The 19,700-nt window shown below is 38.2% G+C and overlaps 1 protein-coding gene across 1 annotated transcript in view; it reads left to right on the forward strand.

Moving 5' to 3' along the window:
- The window catches only part of LOC104499352 (CD166 antigen), a gene marked incomplete at its 5' end in the record, with an annotated part of 27,535 nt that extends 10,562 nt beyond the window's left edge, over positions 1 to 16,973 (forward strand). Inside the window, 8 exons of the mRNA XM_010142845.1 lie at positions 3,591 to 3,703; positions 4,573 to 4,708; positions 4,783 to 4,916; positions 6,300 to 6,432; positions 7,135 to 7,173; positions 7,464 to 7,581; positions 14,693 to 14,809; positions 16,515 to 16,973. Of these exons, the coding sequence (XP_010141147.1) occupies positions 3,591 to 3,703; positions 4,573 to 4,708; positions 4,783 to 4,916; positions 6,300 to 6,432; positions 7,135 to 7,173; positions 7,464 to 7,581; positions 14,693 to 14,780 (761 nt within the window). The remainder of the gene's footprint in view (positions 1 to 3,590; positions 3,704 to 4,572; positions 4,709 to 4,782; positions 4,917 to 6,299; positions 6,433 to 7,134; positions 7,174 to 7,463; positions 7,582 to 14,692; positions 14,810 to 16,514) is intronic.
- Between the last annotated feature and the right edge of the window lie 2,727 nt (positions 16,974 to 19,700).

Genomic DNA, 19,700 nt, shown 5'->3' on the forward strand with positions numbered 1-19,700 from the left:
TAGGGAAAGCTTCTTGCTGGTATGAAAATACATTAGCACATTATAGCCCTTATATATTTTCATAGCAAAATATTCTGGCTCTATACCAAGCTTGGTTTTTTCCAATGAATATAAATTAAGAGATTCGCTGAAAGCTTGAAAATTGGCATTAAAGCATCTGAGTTACCCATAACGTTTAGGGAAATACTTTGTTCATAAAGCAAATTGATTGGGTTAGAGAGTCTCTTCATTACACATAGAACATAAGGGACAAACTGGACAACCTGAGCTTTTAGCCCTAGGAGCAAGTACAGGGTCTGTACAGCAAGGTCCCAGCTTAAAATCTGGCAGAACTGGGTGTTTGTGGCTGTTGTGATTTGTCCTTCAACACAGGGAGCAACAGAACAGGATTTATGTTGTGGGTTTGGTCTTTTTACACTAGGTTGTTTATTTTCTGCTAGCTCTGTTCCTTGAGTGAGTTTGCACAGAATCGAATGAGCAACGTTGGCAGAGGACAGGAAGAAAACCTATTTACAACCATTTAAGCTGCTACAGAAGCACACCCCTTGCAAGGCAAGGGAAGCACCTAGCAGTAGAGGGCGCATGTACCTTCCCTAAGCTATTGAAGAAGCAGGTGATCGCTTCAACCCACAGTCCCTTCTCGTTTATCTCTTGCTATAATTGTTTCTGCTTGTAAAACTTGGTGTGGAGTAGGGCTGTGGAATGTCCTCTTAGTGATGCCTTCCTCTCTGCTAAAATGTGTTTTCTGGGGGAATAGGTTTACCTTCCAGTAAATTAAAGGGTTTAGAAATTTAGCATTTGTGTTTCTCCGTAGGAATTTTTGATAGTCTTGTCTTGTGCTACAGACTCATTGAAAGCACAGGGGAAGTCACCCTTTGGATGTTACATGGAAAAAACCTATTCTCAGTATACTAGGAGAGGTTCCTGGTTGTGTATTTGGGGAGCTCAAACTACAGACACGCACTGTGCATAGTTTTCCCAGTCGTAGCACAATATTCCTTTAAATGCTGGGAGCCTGTCCTGTATGTGCAGTAGAGTTCCAAAACTGAAATGTTTGCCCCAGTCTTTCCCATGTTAATTCCAAACTTCTCTCACATGATGTGGTAATACATGCTGATTGCTTTCTTTGTCTCTTCTCTGTGCTACTTGGTATGCAAAGACAGCACTGAAATCAATGCAAGACTTCAAGTGAGACCATATTAAGAGGTAGAATATATTGAAAATGGTGCCTGATGAGAACTTGGTTTATGAAGAACATTTCAAAGCCAAATGGGAAATGTATGGAAAATTCTTACAACAAAGTTTTTTCTTTCAGTGGCAAGGAAAATGAATTTTGACAGTCTTCTGTATGCAAGAAGTACTTTCTCTTCATAATTCTGTACTAAGAGGAGATTATTTACTAATGGAGCATAGAAATTGAGAGATAAAAGTATCTACATCCCATTTCTTTGTGGACCCTACAGATAAACTGGCAGAATATTAATCCAAATCAAATTGCTCTATGTAGAATTCCTAGATGGGATCCTATGTTAAACAGTAGCTTAATTCTGTACTTGCCTCATAAATCGCCTTACAAATACTGCTCTGAGCTCTGTAGTTCATCTTGCACACTGTAAATTTTTCTGAACTTCTTTCTATAGCAACCAAGACAACTGTGTGAGAGAGATTGTAGTCTCAGCTATATCACAAAAAGGGGAGGTGGAGGGATATCAAGCACGCTAACCTGGAGGAAGACTGGGTTGAAGGATTGCTCTGGGCTCAAGTGTCAGTCTTGCCTGGGATGAAGGCCAAAAATTTAACGAGTTTCTGCTTCCTGTGAGATGTGTGAGAGGAATCCCTCGTGTATGTTCTTCAGTGATCTCTTGGGTTTGAGGTGCTATCTTGCTTCAGAGAACAAAAGGTTTAAGGAAAGTCACCCTGAGGGGGAAAACAAAATACAAGCTTTTTCTTGAACGATCCCTCTGCCTTGCTAGTATGCGCTCAAGAGTAATGGAGCAAGAAGAAACATATCCCATGCACGATCTGAATCTATATGTAAATGCTCACTGGCTGAGTCTTGTATTTTTTTTCCTTTTTTTTTTTTCTTTTTTTTACCCGTGTGGATACAATGGTAAGATCCGAGAATCTTGTTAGTTTGGTTGCATTTGCTAGTTTGGGAAGGCAGGGGAAGAAATCCCAATAGGAACACAGAAATGTTATTTTATCTCTTAGGTAAGATCTTTGCTTTACTCATGCACAGATGAAAGAACCGTTCTTGTGACCTCTCGGACTAGGCATTAGACTCATAACACAGATAATAATGCAGACTAATAGTACAGGATAGACCCTAGTTGTTTCCTGAAGTTCTGCATTTAATTACAGTGGTGTTCCCAGGGCAACCACTGAATGAAGCCAGCAGCTACGTTCACTGTTTTGTTAAGGAAAAACTTACTGTTTTTTTCCCTTTCCTCTTCCAACTGTGATTTTTGCTTCAAGGTTTTTAAAAATTCTGCTTAAAAGCCAAAAGGATGTTTTGCAGTACTTTTCCAGAAAGAGCTATATTTGTGATGAGGTCATGTGTGCTTCCCATTTGAAAGTGAGTGTGAGTGCGTGTGCACATCTGTGATAGTCATTCAGCCAAGCAACTTGGCTTACAAGCAAGGCGCTCTGTGAGAGAGAAAGCAAAATAGAGGTTTAGCTTGGCAAACTCTGCTTTTCTTTCAGTGTAGGATTTTTTGGGTATTTTTTAAAAGAAATCACGAGCCTGCCAAATCTATACACTAACCAAAAAAAAAAAAAAATCTAGAGCAGTGTTTCCTGATCTTTCTGTTACTGGCTCTCACCCTGCCTTGTATCAAACACGGCTATCATTGACTGCAATTTCCCTGGAGCTGAAACAGGTCAGGCAAAGTTTGGACTCTTGAGTTTTGGCTTTTTCCAAATTTATTTTGGCAGTTACAAATGAAAACAAATAAATCAAAGGGCCTCATGCATGGCCTGCCAACCGTATAATGCAGATTCCTCACCCCTTCAGTCAGTATCATGTCTCACAGACCCTGTATTAACCATCCTCATCCTCTCCAGATACCCAGGATAAAAATCAGCTTGTTTTCAGTCGAGAAAGTTACATTTTGTCCTTCTGTCCTCTTCTCCATGCTACTGTTTAGGTTAATTTGTCCCCACCTGTCCCCACCTCCCCTGAAGATACGTTTCTACCTTACCCATAGCAAGCTGCCCTCACTGCAGTCTGTGCTTCCCCTTTCAGGATGCATGTACTGCTATGCAAATTACTCCTTCAGCTTCTTGTACCTCCTCTGTCATTCTTTCAGCAGTACAAGGTGAAAAAGATGTATCCATTTGCCTAGCGGTTAGTAAGGTTTTGCTTTTCCTTTTAGCTTATAATTACAGTAAAAACGTGAATGTTCTGTAATGCTTATTTTAGAATATTTTTTTCTTCCCCCTTACTTATAAAATTGACTTAGATTTTATTGAAGAAGTGAAATCTTGAATTTAATGAGTGCAATTAGACACATTTTCTTTCTTTGGTAAGCCTCTGAAATGGGGCCAGGCTTTCAGAGATTAACTTTTGATGAATATTCTTTCTATCCCAGACTTGGATTTGCAGCTTACTCCTAGCGGAGAAGTCACAAAACAGATTGGAGAGGCCCTGCCTGTGTCATGCACGATTTCTTCTAGTAGAAACGCAACTGTGCTTTGGATAAAGGTCAGTAATTTGACTGCTTCACACTTATCTGAGTGTTCACCTCTTCATATTACTGCTGCTGCTTCAGTATTATGGAAGGAAGTAATTCATTGGGATTTTTAAAGAATATTGTTAAAACAGGTCTTACTCATGGCTAAAATAAGAGCTATTGACTTGAGCTGATGACTGAAAATCAGTGATTATTGGCTCCATTTTCATATGGAGAGAAGTAATGCCTCCTGTAACACAAACACAGCTTTTTTTTTAAATGCTCCATTACAAGTCCCTTGGAGAATCAGGTCACTCTAAGAAGGAAATCTGGTCTGGAGGAATTTGGATTCATTACTTGTTTTCTCAGAGACAAGCTTGGTCTTGGTTCCGATGAACACAATAGAAGGGCATGGCAAGTTGAGAAGAGCGTATGTTAGCAACTGGTGTTCAACGACTGGTGAAAAAGGTAGCTGTCGTAAATGGTGGGTTTATATTAAACCTGTACTGCTGAAACTAAAAATAGTGATAGCTGGTTGTTTAGTAGCATATGTTAATCTCATACGTCTGGCCTAGAGGAGAGATGTCTGTGTCTCAAACAGTTCATACTACAAGTGGTTTTGGTTAGCCTACTAGAAAAGCTCAGAACTAATAACTGATCTCATCTATGCCTTGATTTGAAAGCAAAGTTGTTCAAGAAGAAGGGAGGTGGCTTTTATAAATCTCCAGTAGTTACCACTTTTCATGCTGTTACGTTGCTGTCAGCTATTCAACACTTTAAGAGTAAGGCTTTAATCTGCTAAAGCATTTGAAAAACTCTGTTGATAGTAGTCATGTTTGTAGTTTAGAGGTTAATGTGTTCTGAGTTAGAATTCACAAAGATTAACTCCTTGCTTTATCAGGATAATACCAGAATGCAAACAAGTCCATCATTTTCAAGTCTTCAGTATCAAGATGCTGGAAACTACATCTGTGAAACTACTCTACAGGAGGTTGAAGGGTTAAAGAAAAGAAAGACACTTAAACTTATTGTGGAAGGTAAGGGAGCAGATAGCTATGGGTATTAATTGTCCTTTTCAAACAAAATGGTTAACTGAACATTGTTCTTGTAGGAAAACCTCAAATCAAAATGACAAAGAAAACCAACACAAATAAAATGTCTAAAACAATTATCTGCCATGTGGAAGGTTTCCCCAAACCAGCAGTGCAGTGGACAGTTACTGGTAGCGGAAGCATCATAAATAAAGTAAGTACCTCGTATTACTTTATTCACCAAAAGATAGTGCATGGGATGTGTGATTTAAAATCGAGAAACATTTTCTAGGTAGATTAAAGAAACAAAGTTTAAGAGAAGATTAAGTGGTAGCTGTAGCTACATGATACTCACATGGATGATTTCTGATGATAAAGGTCTTTTGATTAGAGCAGGTGAAGGCACAGAAGATCCACTGTCTACAAGACAAAGCTGGAAGGCAAAAGCAAAGATTGCAAATGAAATACACATTTTTAAGTGAAGTTGCTTACTTGATTCATCTGGGTGATATGGTAATTTTGCCATTGCATAAAGAATTTACAAATAATCACATTAGAGAGCAAATGGGAACTTTATGATGAAATGCATTGTGGCATGTACAAGTCAGAAAATACAGTCAATATAGTTCCGCTGTAGTGTAGTGGGCTTTGCAATTTTTACAGTTGTTTTCGTGTGGTTATACCTGTTGTTTCTCACTGGAAACAGAACCACAACGCAGTCATGCTGTGAGAGAAATAAGGAATACTCATATACAGCAGGAAAAATACCTGGAAAATAAACAAACTGAAGTATTCTCATCTTAGTTATCAAATCACATGCAAAGCATTGCCGCATTTTGCCTTAGCAGGGAAAATAAATGAGGCCTCTATACGAGCAGTCAGAGACTGGAATTACAGAGCACAGTGCTCTTCTAGATTTCATTACTCCATTCTGTTTTGCTTTAATCCTACACAAATTATGTATAGCTGTCGAATTTGTCCGTTTACCTGAAGATACAGGGCAGAAGTTGTCTTGAAGCCATATAAATGATTTAAAATAATTTTCTCCGGTCATTGTATTAGTCTAAGAATGATGTACAGCAAATTTAACAAACAACTTCACATGCCTAGTACAGTCCAGGTGCTTCAGGTACTACTGAATACACGTAGCTTGGCAAAATAGTGCTTAGTGTGGAAACAACTTGGAAAGCTAGCAAGTGGAAAACTTACACTGATTATTTTCCCTGTAGACACAAATGGAAAACAGCAAGATGGAAAGAAATGAGACCTTAGGAGTTTGTTTTGGGGGTTTTATTTAAGAATTTTGTCACTTGGAATATTTTTTAAATAGTCTAAAGGAACAAAAGGAAATATTGACTGTGGTTAACTTTCTTGAAATGTCTCTTTATCAGTGGTCTTACAGTGCACACTATAAAAAATGTAGCTGGAACTGGATATCTTGGCCAAAGTGTTTTCTTGAAAATACTCACATAACCGTTTAATAAAATAATGCACTATTGTTATTGCTATTGTTTGAAAAAGTGTATAATGTAGGTAATGCGTGTATTGTTCTTTGCATTTTTCAAGGATACTAATCTTCATTTTTTTACCTGTTCAGACAGAGGAGACCAAATATGTTAATGGAAAATTTTCCAGTAAAATTGTAATTGCTCCCGAGGAAAACGTGACTCTAACTTGCATTGCAGAAAATCAGCTAGAAAGGACTGTGACCTCCCTGAACGTCTCTGCTAGTGAGTGTCTTCTAAGGATCACTTCCTTAAAGTCGTAATTTCACACAAAGTACGCATACCTCCCACTCATGTGAAGAGTAGGTCTGTGTAGTAATGTTGATACCAAATTATTTAACTTTTTTGTCTTAAGTCAAGCAATTGGTCATATATTGATAACTTTCTGGATGAAGCTATTCACACTTATACTTCATAACTTTCTTGGCTAGCTATCTTATGTATGCAATTATTTTTTTCTTATTTACTTTATAAATAACATTACAATTATTATAGTACAAAAATATTGCACAGTGATACATTATTTTCAAGACAGAAGTCTGGCTTTATTACTAAATTAACATCATCTTTTAGTGCCTGAATTCCAATTTTTTATTCCAACTGATATGATTTGACTCAGAACAGAAATCAGCCATGCTGGGCTTTAATCAAATGTCACTTTTCAATGATGAAAGGTGGTGACAAGCTAGAGTAGCACACAAATACTCAGGAATATTTCTGAGATTAGTATTACAGGTTTTGAGTAAGATTCTTCAACTGGAGATATTATAGTGACAAAGGAAAGACTTCTGCTTAAAGATGAGATTAATTACCTTGTTTTGGCAAATGCTGCATTACGTTTCAGTGTTTTCTGTCACTGCAATTAACGATGACGTTCAGGTATAACACATTTTGTCTTTAATTTAATTTTAACATTTTTCATTTCAGTAAGTATTCCAGAATATGATGAGCCAGAGGATCGAAATGGTATGTATGTTTTTCTATCTATCTCCATAACCCTTTCTGTTGATTGTCTCAGTTCAAGACCTATGTAAAGTCACCGAACAATTTCCACAGTCCCTCAAACCTGGACTTCATTTGAAATATTTGGTGCCAAGATCAACTAAGAATGTGACTTTCTTGAAGCTTTAAATGTGTTTTTAAGAACAATGCCGAGGGTTCTTTTGAGTTTTTACTTCCTGACAGAAATTATTTTGAAGTGGTCTAATACTTTATTATAGGTCACCTGATTGATTAACTTCTCTTCTTTGCTTCAGATGACAATAGCGAGAAGGTTAATGACCAGGCAAAGCTAATAGTGGGGATTGTAGTTGGTCTTCTGCTGGCTGCGCTTGTTGCAGGTGTTGTCTACTGGCTCTACGTGAAAAAATCAAAGTAAGAATTTATGGAACACTTGATACTAAATTGAAAAAAGGATAATGATAAGCTGAAATGTACGTTTAACCATTCTTCCTGCAGCATTCCAGTAGTCTGAGTGTGGAAAGGCTGTTACAGTAGGTGCATTTAATAGAGAAAGGAAACTTGGTGTTTCTGGTTGGCTTGTCCTAATGCTTTACAGGACTCATCTCCTGGAGGTGGGGTTCCAAGACTTTTCATAGATCATCACCTGTAATGAGGTTGTCTTTCCTGACAGCCAAGTCTCTGCTGAATCTTGCATTTAAGAATAGTATCTGTTACTTAACTGTGAGATGTTACCTCTGTCTTGCCTTAGTGGTACTAGAAACTATCTTTATTTAGAAAGTGGGTAGCTTGATGGCTTTTAAAGTTGAATAAATTACGGGTAAGTCAAGTCTAAACGATCTCATGGAGAAGAGAGATCCTTAATTAATTTGTTCATATATGCTTTGAGATCTCTGAAGTAAAATCGATAAAGATAAACCATGTGTTGCTGAAAATGTAGAAGCTACCATCCAAATCAATGTGTTTAGCCATCCTAGGCATAGAATGGTATTGCCTGTTCTATGAGACCTGCTTGCTTTAAAGTTTCTTTGTTAGTATTCAGGCTCACTTTAGAAAACAAACTGGAAGATCTCAAAAAGTAACCGTGTTTCTTCATCCTTTTAAAGACAGCCATGACTGCATGCCATTTGGCCTTATCCCCATACACTGGTCCCAGGGAGAACTGAGGGCAGGCTTGCTCTCTGAAGGGTTCCTTACAGCTGCTTCTTAACAGGGAAGATTAAGGCAGTTATGCATAATGTGCACAAATCAGTACAGGTACAGAAGCAATCTTAAAGTTCAGTTGTTCTTTCTATGATCTTTCATTAAAATTAGATCGAGATCTAAAATACAGCAGTGAGATTTACTATGAACAAATGTGTTTTCGTTGATGTGAAAGTGAAACAAGGAATTCTCCATCTGCTTGAAGATGCTGGGTTTTTTAGGATAATACATAAGGATTTTGCTCCAGCCATAACTGAGCAACTTTTGCAAGTTTTTGAAATAAAGAATTGCTGTAAATTACCCAAGCACAAAACCACATTCAGATATCATACAGGGAAATTTTTTTTTTTCCAGAGCTTATGCTTCTTGTGATAGAAATTAAAAAGTAATAATAACATTGAGCCACGCTTTGCTACTAGTGTAATAATGTCTAGAATAATTTTCTTTTGTCTTTCCATTTTTAATATGAGAATGTAGACTCATGAAAGTGTGGTTCACTCAGTTTTTTTTAAAAGGGATCGTTTGGGTATAAGGCAGGCAGAGAAGGTAAAGTATCTTTTCTTGTACTATTGTGTAATATGAGGAAAGCTAATAAGAACAGTGAAATACAGCACCTGTCCTTTGCTGAGACAAGTTTATGTCTTAAGGTATCTTTTTTCAGCTTCAAAGATAGGATACAACATACTCTAAATGGACAACGCTTGCTTTCCTCATGCTCAACTTCTCTTCTACAAGTTCAGAGTAAAAGTTTGAGGTAGAATTGATTAGACAGGTTCACAGGGAACAAAATGAAAACCCCTTTATTATTAAATAAGTATTTCATACATGGTTGCTCCTTAATTGATGCATCATCACTGACAATCTCCTGTTCTCAGCATTTATTTAAGTGGATCTGTTGTTATCCTCCCTGCTTTCTGCATGCTATACTTGCAAGAGCAAGCAGAGTCTCAGTACTTATTCTGACAATTTTTTCATTATAGCCTAGAAATTGAAGCAGATCTTGCAAACACTCATCTTACACCTTTTGACACAATCTGTGTCTGATCACAACCCCTCCATCTCAATACGGGCCAGCAGTTAGTACCAATAGTTAGTAGTTACTATTTGAACCCGCCCTTGAACAGTAACTCACCTAATCTCTGTTCCCAAAGTGACGCCAAAGGAAAGTCTGAGAAGGCAGCAGGACAGAACTTTACAAGTCTGGCGAGGCAAGAAAAATATTACTTTTTTTCATTATTGGTGTTTGGTTTGTATAATCTTCTATTGTCTTGTCATCCACACTAAGTAGGAATTATACTTGTAGCCTTGGAATATATTCACAACATATCACATATAGTTATTCACTGCCTCAGCTCCATTTGATGCAAAAGCTGATTATTGCGACGTATTCTTTTCACTATGAATATTATCGCATGAATCAGGGTCTCGTCTTATTCCACATCCTGCAACCAGCCCCCTCTTGAATAAAGAGTTGAGGCTATATACCCCAGCATGCCATGTTTCTCCTTCATCTGAGCAGAAGGCCGAAGACTTGTTTTCTACAAGTTTCTCCTTTTTCCAAAAAGGATATTTTTAACTTAATTTGCAATGAACAGAATATAACAACACTTCAGAATATTTCTAAAATTTTTGTGTTAGACTGGTTGAGCGATTCCAGGACACCCATCTTCAATAAATCCTTCCTATATGAAATTTTCACCTTGCCAGAAATAGCTGAGATTACAACAGAAATTAAAGATTTGGAAAGAAAATAATGCACCCAGCACCCTGTATCCCTCTTGTCTAAGCACGGAAGTTTTGCATGTAGATTGGACCTTTGTCCCATTTTTGCTCCTTGGGTTTAGAGGGTCACAAATCTCAAGTCACATGAGGCTAGATCAAGGTTTAAGTGGTTTAAAATGCAGTGAAGGAAAATTGAGCTGGGCAAATTGAAGCACAGCAGCAGTCTTAAGATTGTTCATACTCAGAACACACCAAACTCTTGAAATTCTTCTTAGTAACATTCTTGATTACTGTGACCTAGTATCTCTGAAACTGAACACTTGAAGCATAACAATTCTGCTTTTCCGATACTTTGTAGTATCAGAATTATTTCCGCTTTATAGGAAATAAGCATAGGAATCCAAATATGTAGGAAACTTCCTGTATGTTTTGAACAAGACTCAGTGTTTGTATTGTTTTTCATGCAGTTCCCTTCCAGAGAAAAGACAAAGTTACAAACGTCTCTGAAAATGTCAGTTTGTGTCACAGATCTATGAAAGTGGCAGGAATTAGAAAATGGTCACTCATTTCTTGATGACTGGAATATTTTTCCAATATCTCTGCCCTTTTTTCCAGCAACGGACATTGAAAATAATTGGAGGAAGTGGAAGGCAAGATTAGGGTAAATAGAAAGAGGTTGCAGATAATCCAGATTTACACGTATAAGGCAGTTATCTCCTCGAAGATGTTTTGCAGCAGTGCAGTGGATTGTCTAACACGTCTTTCAAAAGTGACACAAGCTTTAATGAAATTTCTGGCTCTTGCTGCAGCACTGAGAACTACAGCAATGTGTAGTCTTTTCCTCATAATTATCACAAGCTTGGGTAACAAGGACAAAGAGCACTGCAGATCTTCTTCCTTAAAGTGTTAAGAAAACAGTGTTAAGTAAATAGTGTTGAGACCGAGGCCTAGACTTGTGAGATAAAAAGAAATCAGGAATTAAAACCCAGCAATAATTTCCGGGTCATCTGTATGCAGTCTGTATTTACTCTGCAACAGGCAAAATAATTGAGATGGAGAATGGTCCTGATGTTAAAAACAATGCTATAAACAGTAAACAAAATCCATTACAATAATAGCCCCTCAGCACACATACACACGCTCCAGAGAAAGCTAAAAATCTCACCTTGATACTACTTACAGAGAGATGTTGATTAGGATTCACTGAGGATAATTATTTTCCTGAAGAGCAGGCATAGATAAATGTAAGTCATAATTTTAGTAAGAGTTTGGAACAATCCATGTTTTACAAATTAATTAAAAAAAAACCCCAAGCTGAGACACATAAGTAAATTCATAATCATACAACCAGCTTCTCACTCATCAGAACAATATGGACAGAGCATGGTAAGACGAGGTCTTTGTGGATCTGTAGTAGGCAAGATTAAAGTGAGATGGCCTGGGCAGAGTGGGCTGTCTTGCCCTTTTTTGGCAAATCCTCAGTAATATTTCTGTTTGTCTGGACCATGTTGCCCAGCTGCTCAGACAGATGTCATCAGGAAGTCACTCTTGAGTTGCAAATGGAGCAAGCTGACAGGAGTTAGCGCACAAAAAAGTAAGGAACAACTGTTGTTAATGTTAAGCTGGCAAAGGACCATTTGTCCTCCTCACGTTGCCTCAGGAAGTGATGGAATCCATGTTCTGAGCCATTTCTCTGTTACAAGCCCAGGCCATGTTTGTTGAGCCCTGGGGATTGGTGCCATGCCAGGGTCGCCTATTCCTCTGCTGTTGGCAGATGGCAGACTGCCAGCAGGTCACGCTGCTGCAACTCAGTGCAGAATTACTCTTCCTGTTCTTAGTAACGCGCTTAAAAAGGCAGTAGTGCATGTGCTGAGGTGGTGAATCTGCCTAGGTGTCAGTATCTGGGGGTGGGGGTGTGTGGAAGGAGGGCTGGAAGTCAGCAAGATCACCGAACCACCAGAATTAAACTGCTGTATTTCAGTCTCGGGCACTGAGAATCTAAATCCATCTGATTGTCAGACATGAAAAACTGCTGCAGCTCTCATTTCAAGTAAGCGGTATATACCATCCTCCAAAAGAGTTCTGGATCACCTGCCTCTTTCAAAGTCAGAGTGCTGCCTTTTCAATCTTCCATTTTCACCCCTTTTGGCTTTAGGAAAATAGAGGTGACATTTAGTGAGGAGAACAGTTTCACTGAATGCAGAACTAAAATAGAACACTTTAAAAATCAAAACCTGATCGCATTGCAGTATCTCCCAAGTTTAGTCATTGAATAATTTTAACCCAGTCAAAGACAGTAAGGCTAGTTACAGTTCCCTCCGCTGATAAGTGTCAGATCATGTGAGATTCAGTCTGCTTTGGGTACTGTAAAGCTCTTGATAAGAGGCCAAAAAAAAAAAAGGATCACACTGATTTGTGCCAATAGTCTATCCAGTCCCCTCTCGTGTCTCCAAGAACAGACAGCAGCGGTTACATGAGGGCAAACGTGCATGATGCTGCTTTCTCGCCTCCAACTCATTTCAGCTCAGGTAATTGCCCAAGTCCAGATTCTTTCAGCTTTTCATCTCTTTTCCTTCTGTCTCCGATATCATAAGACTTGCTTATGGAAGAGACTCATTAGCCACATGACAAGCCAAATCCTGTGCTCTATCTGAACCAAACATTTTTTTAATTTAAAAAAAAAAAAGGTTTTTTTAATTTTTAAGGGCTTTATTTGTTTGGGGGCTTGTTTCTTTTTTGCTAGGATTAAAGAGATTTTTGGAAGGTTAATACAGCAGGTTATTAAGGTCAGTCTCTACCAAAGCACTGAATTTTCTTCTTCCTTGCATCTCACATCCTTTCCTTCTATGCACAGCACATTTTCCAGGTTTTGAATACCAGGAGAAAGTAGAAAGTTACTATGCAATACAAATTTACCACTATAGAACAAGCTACTTTGTGACACAATCTCAGCATTTTAAAAATTAAATTTTCCTGCAATAAGCAAGAGTTCAGATCCTTGCACTAAGTGGGTTTGCAGCACAGATGCCTTCCTGTCAGCCACACAAAGACAACAGAGGCACTCTAACACCAAGAGTAAAAGGTGAATGCGGCTTTGAAGCATTAAAACCTAGAACTTCTCAGGAAATAACCTGCTCTAAAATGAAAAAGATTTTAGAATGCTTCTATTTTGTGTAACCTGCGGGATTTGGGGCTCAGAATCCCAGACCCTCTTGGCACTCCACCTCAAACACTGCTCCCGAACCCAGACAGCAGCCTTCCAGCAGTGCTCCCAGAGATGCTGAGGTGTAGGTTTGCACCCCATCAGAAGCTCTTCTGAGACGAGGATTAAGCTGTACTCTTAGCAGCACACATACTACTTAGCCACTGCCAGAGGCCTTTGCTCAGATGGAAGATTTGCACAGAAACACTCCACTAGCAAAAAAAAAAAAAAAAAAAAAAAAAAAAAAGGCAAAAATTCAGATTTGGGAGGTACATACCTGCATGGTGTCAACCCCCCCAAAAAAAAAAAAAAAAAAAAAAAAAAAAAGGCAAAAATTCAGATTTGGGAGGTACATACCTGCATGGTGTCAACGTGACATGTCGCACTATCTTGCTAACCTGTGTCGTCTTTGTATTTGGCAAGTCAGTGTCATTACAGGTCTTTACCCTGAAGCAAGGGCGAGCATATGCATGAATCTGTCACAACAGATGTTACGTTTCTGTAGGGGAAACACATTTTCCATGGAGAAAATTCGTATACAATAATCTGTTTTGACACAAGGGATTTACTTTGTCCCCCTCCAACACGTTTGCCCATTTACATTTTAAAAATGGCATCCTTCAAAATGTTATCACAGCACTGCAGGAATCTTTCACCTTGGCAGTCAGTTAGGTTTCTCACGTATTAGATGAATGGCTTAGTGGTTTTATTGCGCTAATCTAAACTAAGCACTTAACTCATTAATTCATCTCCTCTACTTGCATTAAGGAAGTCCTGCTATTTTAAATGAGGCATACCTCCTCTTTTCACCCTCAAACATTTACACAATCTCTCCTTTACCCAAAGCTTGTCAGTCACAGCTAGCACAGAGCTAGAAGCCAGAGAGCAGGGGTTTTTTGGTGTTGCCAGAATTTTCATTAATTTCCTCACACATAAAGAGCTTCTGTTGGGCACTGTCTTTGAAAGTCAATTACTACAAGTACACAAAAGCTTGCTATGTTGATCGAGATATCTTAGCCACCCTTGTGATGTTCTCGTATGCCTTAAAGCAAACTCTTGTTTATTGAAACAAGCTACACAATTAATTTGTCAAGAAACACAGATCGGCACAACTGGTTTAACCTTACTAAACGTCTGCTAGCTGAGAATAATTTTGGATTTCTGAAGAAGTAAATCAAACATACACAGCCCCACTGCAACACTCCTGTGGTACTAATGCCAGTGGGGGAACTGGTGCTGTTGGGCCTGTTTACAGATATATGCAAGCCTCTTGCTCTGCTCAGAACAGAACCGTGAGAGTTTTCTGCTTTACTGAAAGGGGAAGAAACAGTGTCACCAATGTGACGATGGAACAAAATGCTGTAGATGTGCAAAAGTGACCTTATTCTTTCATTATAGGACGGCATCAAAACATGTAGACAAAGATCTTGGAAATATAGAAGAAAACAAAAAACTAGAAGAAAACAATCATAAATCCGAAACTTAAGAGACAAAATGTGTCAGTCGTCGTTCCAGGTAAGCATTTCATATTGCAGAGGTTCAAATCTTTTTCCACTGCTTCTCCCTAGCAATCCATGTCTAGTGGTTATGGTGGAAGCTTGGAGACTGTTGCTCACCTTTCAGAGGTTAGGCAGTGGGGTGATGTTGAGTGGTGGGTGTACTATGAGGACAGACAGACAGCCCCTGGCCGGTTAAGAACTCATACCTGTGTACGTGCATATTAAAGAAGTCTAACATTTAGACATAATTTAGTACTTGGCTTTAATCCACATACCTAGAGAAATGAAAAAAGAAATTTCTATAATATATCACTGGGGTATATGTGTTTGTGTATGTACATATACAAAGAGTAATTTTAGGTGCAGTTTAGAAGGTTTTGAGTTACGACTTTAGAGGTTCACAGGAATCTTCTCTTGAAAACAATAGTTACTAAGTCTTTGGCCAGCTTTGGTCATCATCACTGCAAGAGGCATGAAACTTCCCCTGGAACAAAATCATTCTTTTAACTCAAAATTTCACATACTATTATTGATTTTATCCTGGAAAGAGACACTGTCTATTAAGCTACTAAAACTGTAACAGGTATGGGAGTTTCCCCAGGCAGGATCTGTATTAAATAAACTCTATACAAATAATTAGGTGGATGCAGAAGTTCTGCCAAGAATTACGGGAGCACTACAAAGCACCAACAGCACCACCCGGTGTTCACATATATATACACCACTGTAGCAGGTGTATGTGCCACTGCTGCATCTCCACCCTTAGTAGCCAAGGTCGGATGCTAGACCATTTTTCTGGCCAACTGAAGCCATTTTAAATAAACACTGTGGCAGAACAACACTCTGGTAAGCAGGCAGCAATATTGAGGTTTCTTGAATTAATCATCAACTGTTCTTAAAAATGAGAATAGTAAGTGGTCAGTGGTGGTGTGTTGCAAGTGGAATTACCACATTTCACATTAGGATTAAAAAAAGTTTCTTATTTAAATGAAGAAAGCTAAAGCTCTCCTTAGTAATAATTTCAATGTCTGCAATTTTAAAGGACAAGGCACTACTTTTGCACTAAATACTCAGAATTCCCTAGGTAGAATGACTATAGCATATTTAAAGAGATAGAGCATTGCTGCATGCACTTTGCTTGCAAAATCCCTGTTTTACACTGTCCAAAAGAGGGAATTGGGAATACCAAAATTATGCCCTATGAATTATTTAAAAGTAAAAAAAAAAAAAAAATCAGGTCTTGAAAAAGTTGCAGTGTGAATAGCCAGCATTTCTACTGCAATTCTGTGGGGAAATTCTGTAGTCTTTTTAAGACTTGTTTTGTGTTGTTTTTTGGTTTTTTTCTGGACCTGGTACCTGCTGCAACATTGCAGTATCAAGGTGATTAGATGGAGCTGAGGTTAGCTGGGGTTGTTCATTGAACTTGAGAGTTCAGCTGACATCACGTGCCTTCAGTGCAGTCTTTCACTCTTCTTCAGATCAGTAGGTCTATATAAAGGAAAGTTTATCCATAAATCCATTATTAGCCCAATAAACTTACCTGATTTACTGGGAACTATATTGCCACAGCTATTCTTATCGTGAAGCAAAGTGTTCGCATCATTAAACAGCAGGAGAAAGTACTGTTCCTGTAGCTGTTTGTTTGAAGGTTAGATACTGAGTAGTTATGTTGGTTAAGATATTTTTAAGTGTTTGACTGGCTTTATCTTTCATATTTTCAGAGAATACATATAGACCAATTGAAGCATGAACGTGGATTGTATTTAAACATATACAAAGAAGTGACAGCTATTCATGGTTCAAGTATTAAACAGATCATACTACCAAGTTGTCAAAGGATTTTAGACACAATTATCTCAAGCTAAAAAAAACCCACAAACTAATTCTGGCAACAGCCATGGTAATAGGTCACCATGTTGTGTTCTGTTTGAAATATTTTTTTGTAAATGTCTGCACTGAAGATTTCTTTTTGTTTGCCTTTATGTAAATTTTTTACGTAGCTATTTTTATACACTGTAAGGCTTTGTTCTGGGAGTTGCTGTTAATCTGATGTATAGTGTAATGGTTTTGTTTCAATTGTTTTTATGACACCCTTTGAGCAGGTACGTGTCTAATTCTGATTGTTATCAGTGAAGCCTCTGCTTTGTAGCAAGTACCCAGAGAGTGTGAGATTGTCTTAATGGAAAATGTCAAACTCCTTTTTCATTCTCTGAAAACACGGTGACAAGAATAAATGAAACTGTTAAATAAAAGCAAACGTTTAAAAAAACCACGCAAAGCTAAATAACGAGGAAGGTTTCCACAAAGAGGTCTGGTTATTGAGCGAGGAACACAATGAAAAGCTCCTGTCCTACGTACAGACGGTGGCTAACAATCCTTTTCTTCTAGAGCAAGACACACATATTATTGATACGTTATCAGTCGTCTTTCATGTTAGAATTAGGATAAGGAACTGGAATTCTGGATTAATTTTGATTCCTTTATGTTATCCGCTGCCTTAAAGTACTGTATCTTTTCTTCATTTCAAAAAGATACCAGTCAGAATTGGAAACTTTTTTTTAAAAGTGGTCATATCAAAGCTGCAAATTTTTTTTCCACAAAAATAGAATATATATATATTTTTTGTGTGTTTTTGTTAACTATGCTACAGATATTGAATGCACCTTGAGATAATTTTAGTGTTTTTAACTGGTACCTAATTTATCAAACAGTACATATAATTGTAACAATGAAATGTCTATGTATCTTTAGTTACATTCAAGTTTGTAACTTTATAAACAAGTTTTATGCCTGAGGGAATTTCTAGAATGGTACTGATAAGAAAATGTTTTAGGGTAAAAGGCTAATAGAAGGTTGTGTGGAAGGTTAGTTTCTGGAAGAAGGCAACAGGCAGCTTTGACAGAGGGGAACAGTAGAGCAAGCAGAACATCAGGTTTCCATTCACAAATATCCAGGGAAAAAGTAAGTTTTTATAGACTGGTAGGGGGAAATAAATAAATAAATAAACAAACAAAAGAAAAGAAAAAGATGGACGTTAGGAAATGTATTTTGCCACTTTTGCATTATTTAGGGGGAAGAAAACACTGTTACTTGTAAATTTGTAAAATGTTAGATGTCTGGGCAGTAGTGACTGATGTCTTAATAAAAGCTTCCTGTAGTGCATTGGCATGGATTAAATACGTAAGATGTCCTATAAACTCTATGCTGTATAAAATATTAGAGGGAAATCCTGTTATATGCCTCTAAACTTTGATTTGTTACTGTTTTATTTGGCAAAAAAAAAAAAAAGAAAATTATAATCTTGGTCAATATTTAAACCAAAGTAAAATGGGGGAAAAACCAAAGTAATTTGTTTCGCATGGCTAAGCCATTCTGTTATCTCTGTAAATATTGTGATTTTTTTCTTTTTAGAATTTTGTTAAAAAAATTCTAAAATTTTTAAAAACACCTGTTTTTCCAAAATAAAACATGAACACACAGAAAAGTTACTTTATATACAAATATCTCTTTTTCTTTTGGTGTGAGAACACTGCCAAGTGATACACATTTTTAAAAAAATAAACAAAAATGCAGTGGGCGTACAGGAAAAGCTGTGAAGGGGCGTGCAAACATCACCCGTCTTTCTTTATGACACTACAAATAGTTCTTAAATACAGAGAAGAAACTTCCAAAGATGATAAGGGGAAGCATAGGGAAGGGCTGAAAATTTTCATACCACTGGCTGGGGAATTTGGAAGAGGAGAAGACAAAAAGTCCTTCAACTTCCACAGCTACAAAAAAAAGGAACACCACCACTCCTCGCCTTTCGGGATTGCGCTAGATCTCCTATGCACTTTAAATCGTCAGTCCTAGGAGCTGGGTTCTTCACTGCTCCCAGTTCACTGTAGGCACGTTTCAACAACCAAGAGCGCAAAATAATTAATGTTTCTATCCATGCCTAAACAACAATAAAACTGAAGTTTGTCTTCACTCGCTTGTCTGAAATCTCGGTTTACAAGAACACGTATGAACATGAGGGAGAGCACTTAACCTAGAGCTCGTGCTGTTGCTGACCCGTCCTGAGCCAGGGGGCTTGGTGTGGGGGTATGGGCCTCCTCGTGGAGCAGAGGGTCAGGACCTAGAGAGCACAAGCATTCACTCAGATAAAAACCCTCTGAAAGTTCACCACACAGGTCTCCCCTTGTGACCGGGTTAAAGAAACACCCTAGTAACGAATCTTAGACGACCTGTTCAAATCTGAGTTTGTACACTACTCCAGAGTTCAACTTCAGTTTACTACACCTGAACAGGGGGAAAAAAAAAAAAAAAAAAAAAAAAAAAAAAAAAAAAAAAAAAAAAAAAAAAAAAAAAAAAAAAAAAAAAAAATCCCTGCTCACAAATGATTTAAAAGCAGAGCAAGGGGGACATGGGAGAGAGCAGATTCTCTTGTTTTAAGGTTGGGAAATTAACACAGTTTGTGGTGTCTGCTCATGGCTGTGCAGGGAAGTGCCTGCAACAACCCAACAGGTTTGCCAGCACGCTGCAAAGGCAGCATCATGCCAAAATACCCCACGGGCTTCCCAAGCGACTCTGTCAGTCAGTCCTCAGAAGCAGTAATACCAAAATTATAGCTGTACTGCAGTGGATAAGAGCTGCTATTAAAACACTTGCACAGAAATGTGACAGTGCTGCAGCCAGACGGCAAGGCCTTCTGGAAAGAGAAGAAGAGAGTACTTGGGTTCCCCAGATCGAAAGGGAAAGCATCAGGGACATTTCATACTGTCCCAAGTGCTACAGAATGGCCTCCATTCCAGAGCTTTACTGCAGCTACAGCTACTGTGGCTGCTGGGGCTCAGCAGCTGGCCAGAGCTTTAACTAGCCTTGAATGGTTACCAGCCTGCTTGCCAGTGAAACAAACGATCCACACC

This window comes from Buceros rhinoceros, unplaced genomic scaffold (genome assembly GCF_000710305.1).
Source record: "Buceros rhinoceros silvestris isolate BGI_N320 unplaced genomic scaffold, ASM71030v1 scaffold16589, whole genome shotgun sequence".
In the NCBI taxonomy this organism is placed as follows: domain Eukaryota; kingdom Metazoa; phylum Chordata; class Aves; order Bucerotiformes; family Bucerotidae; genus Buceros; species Buceros rhinoceros.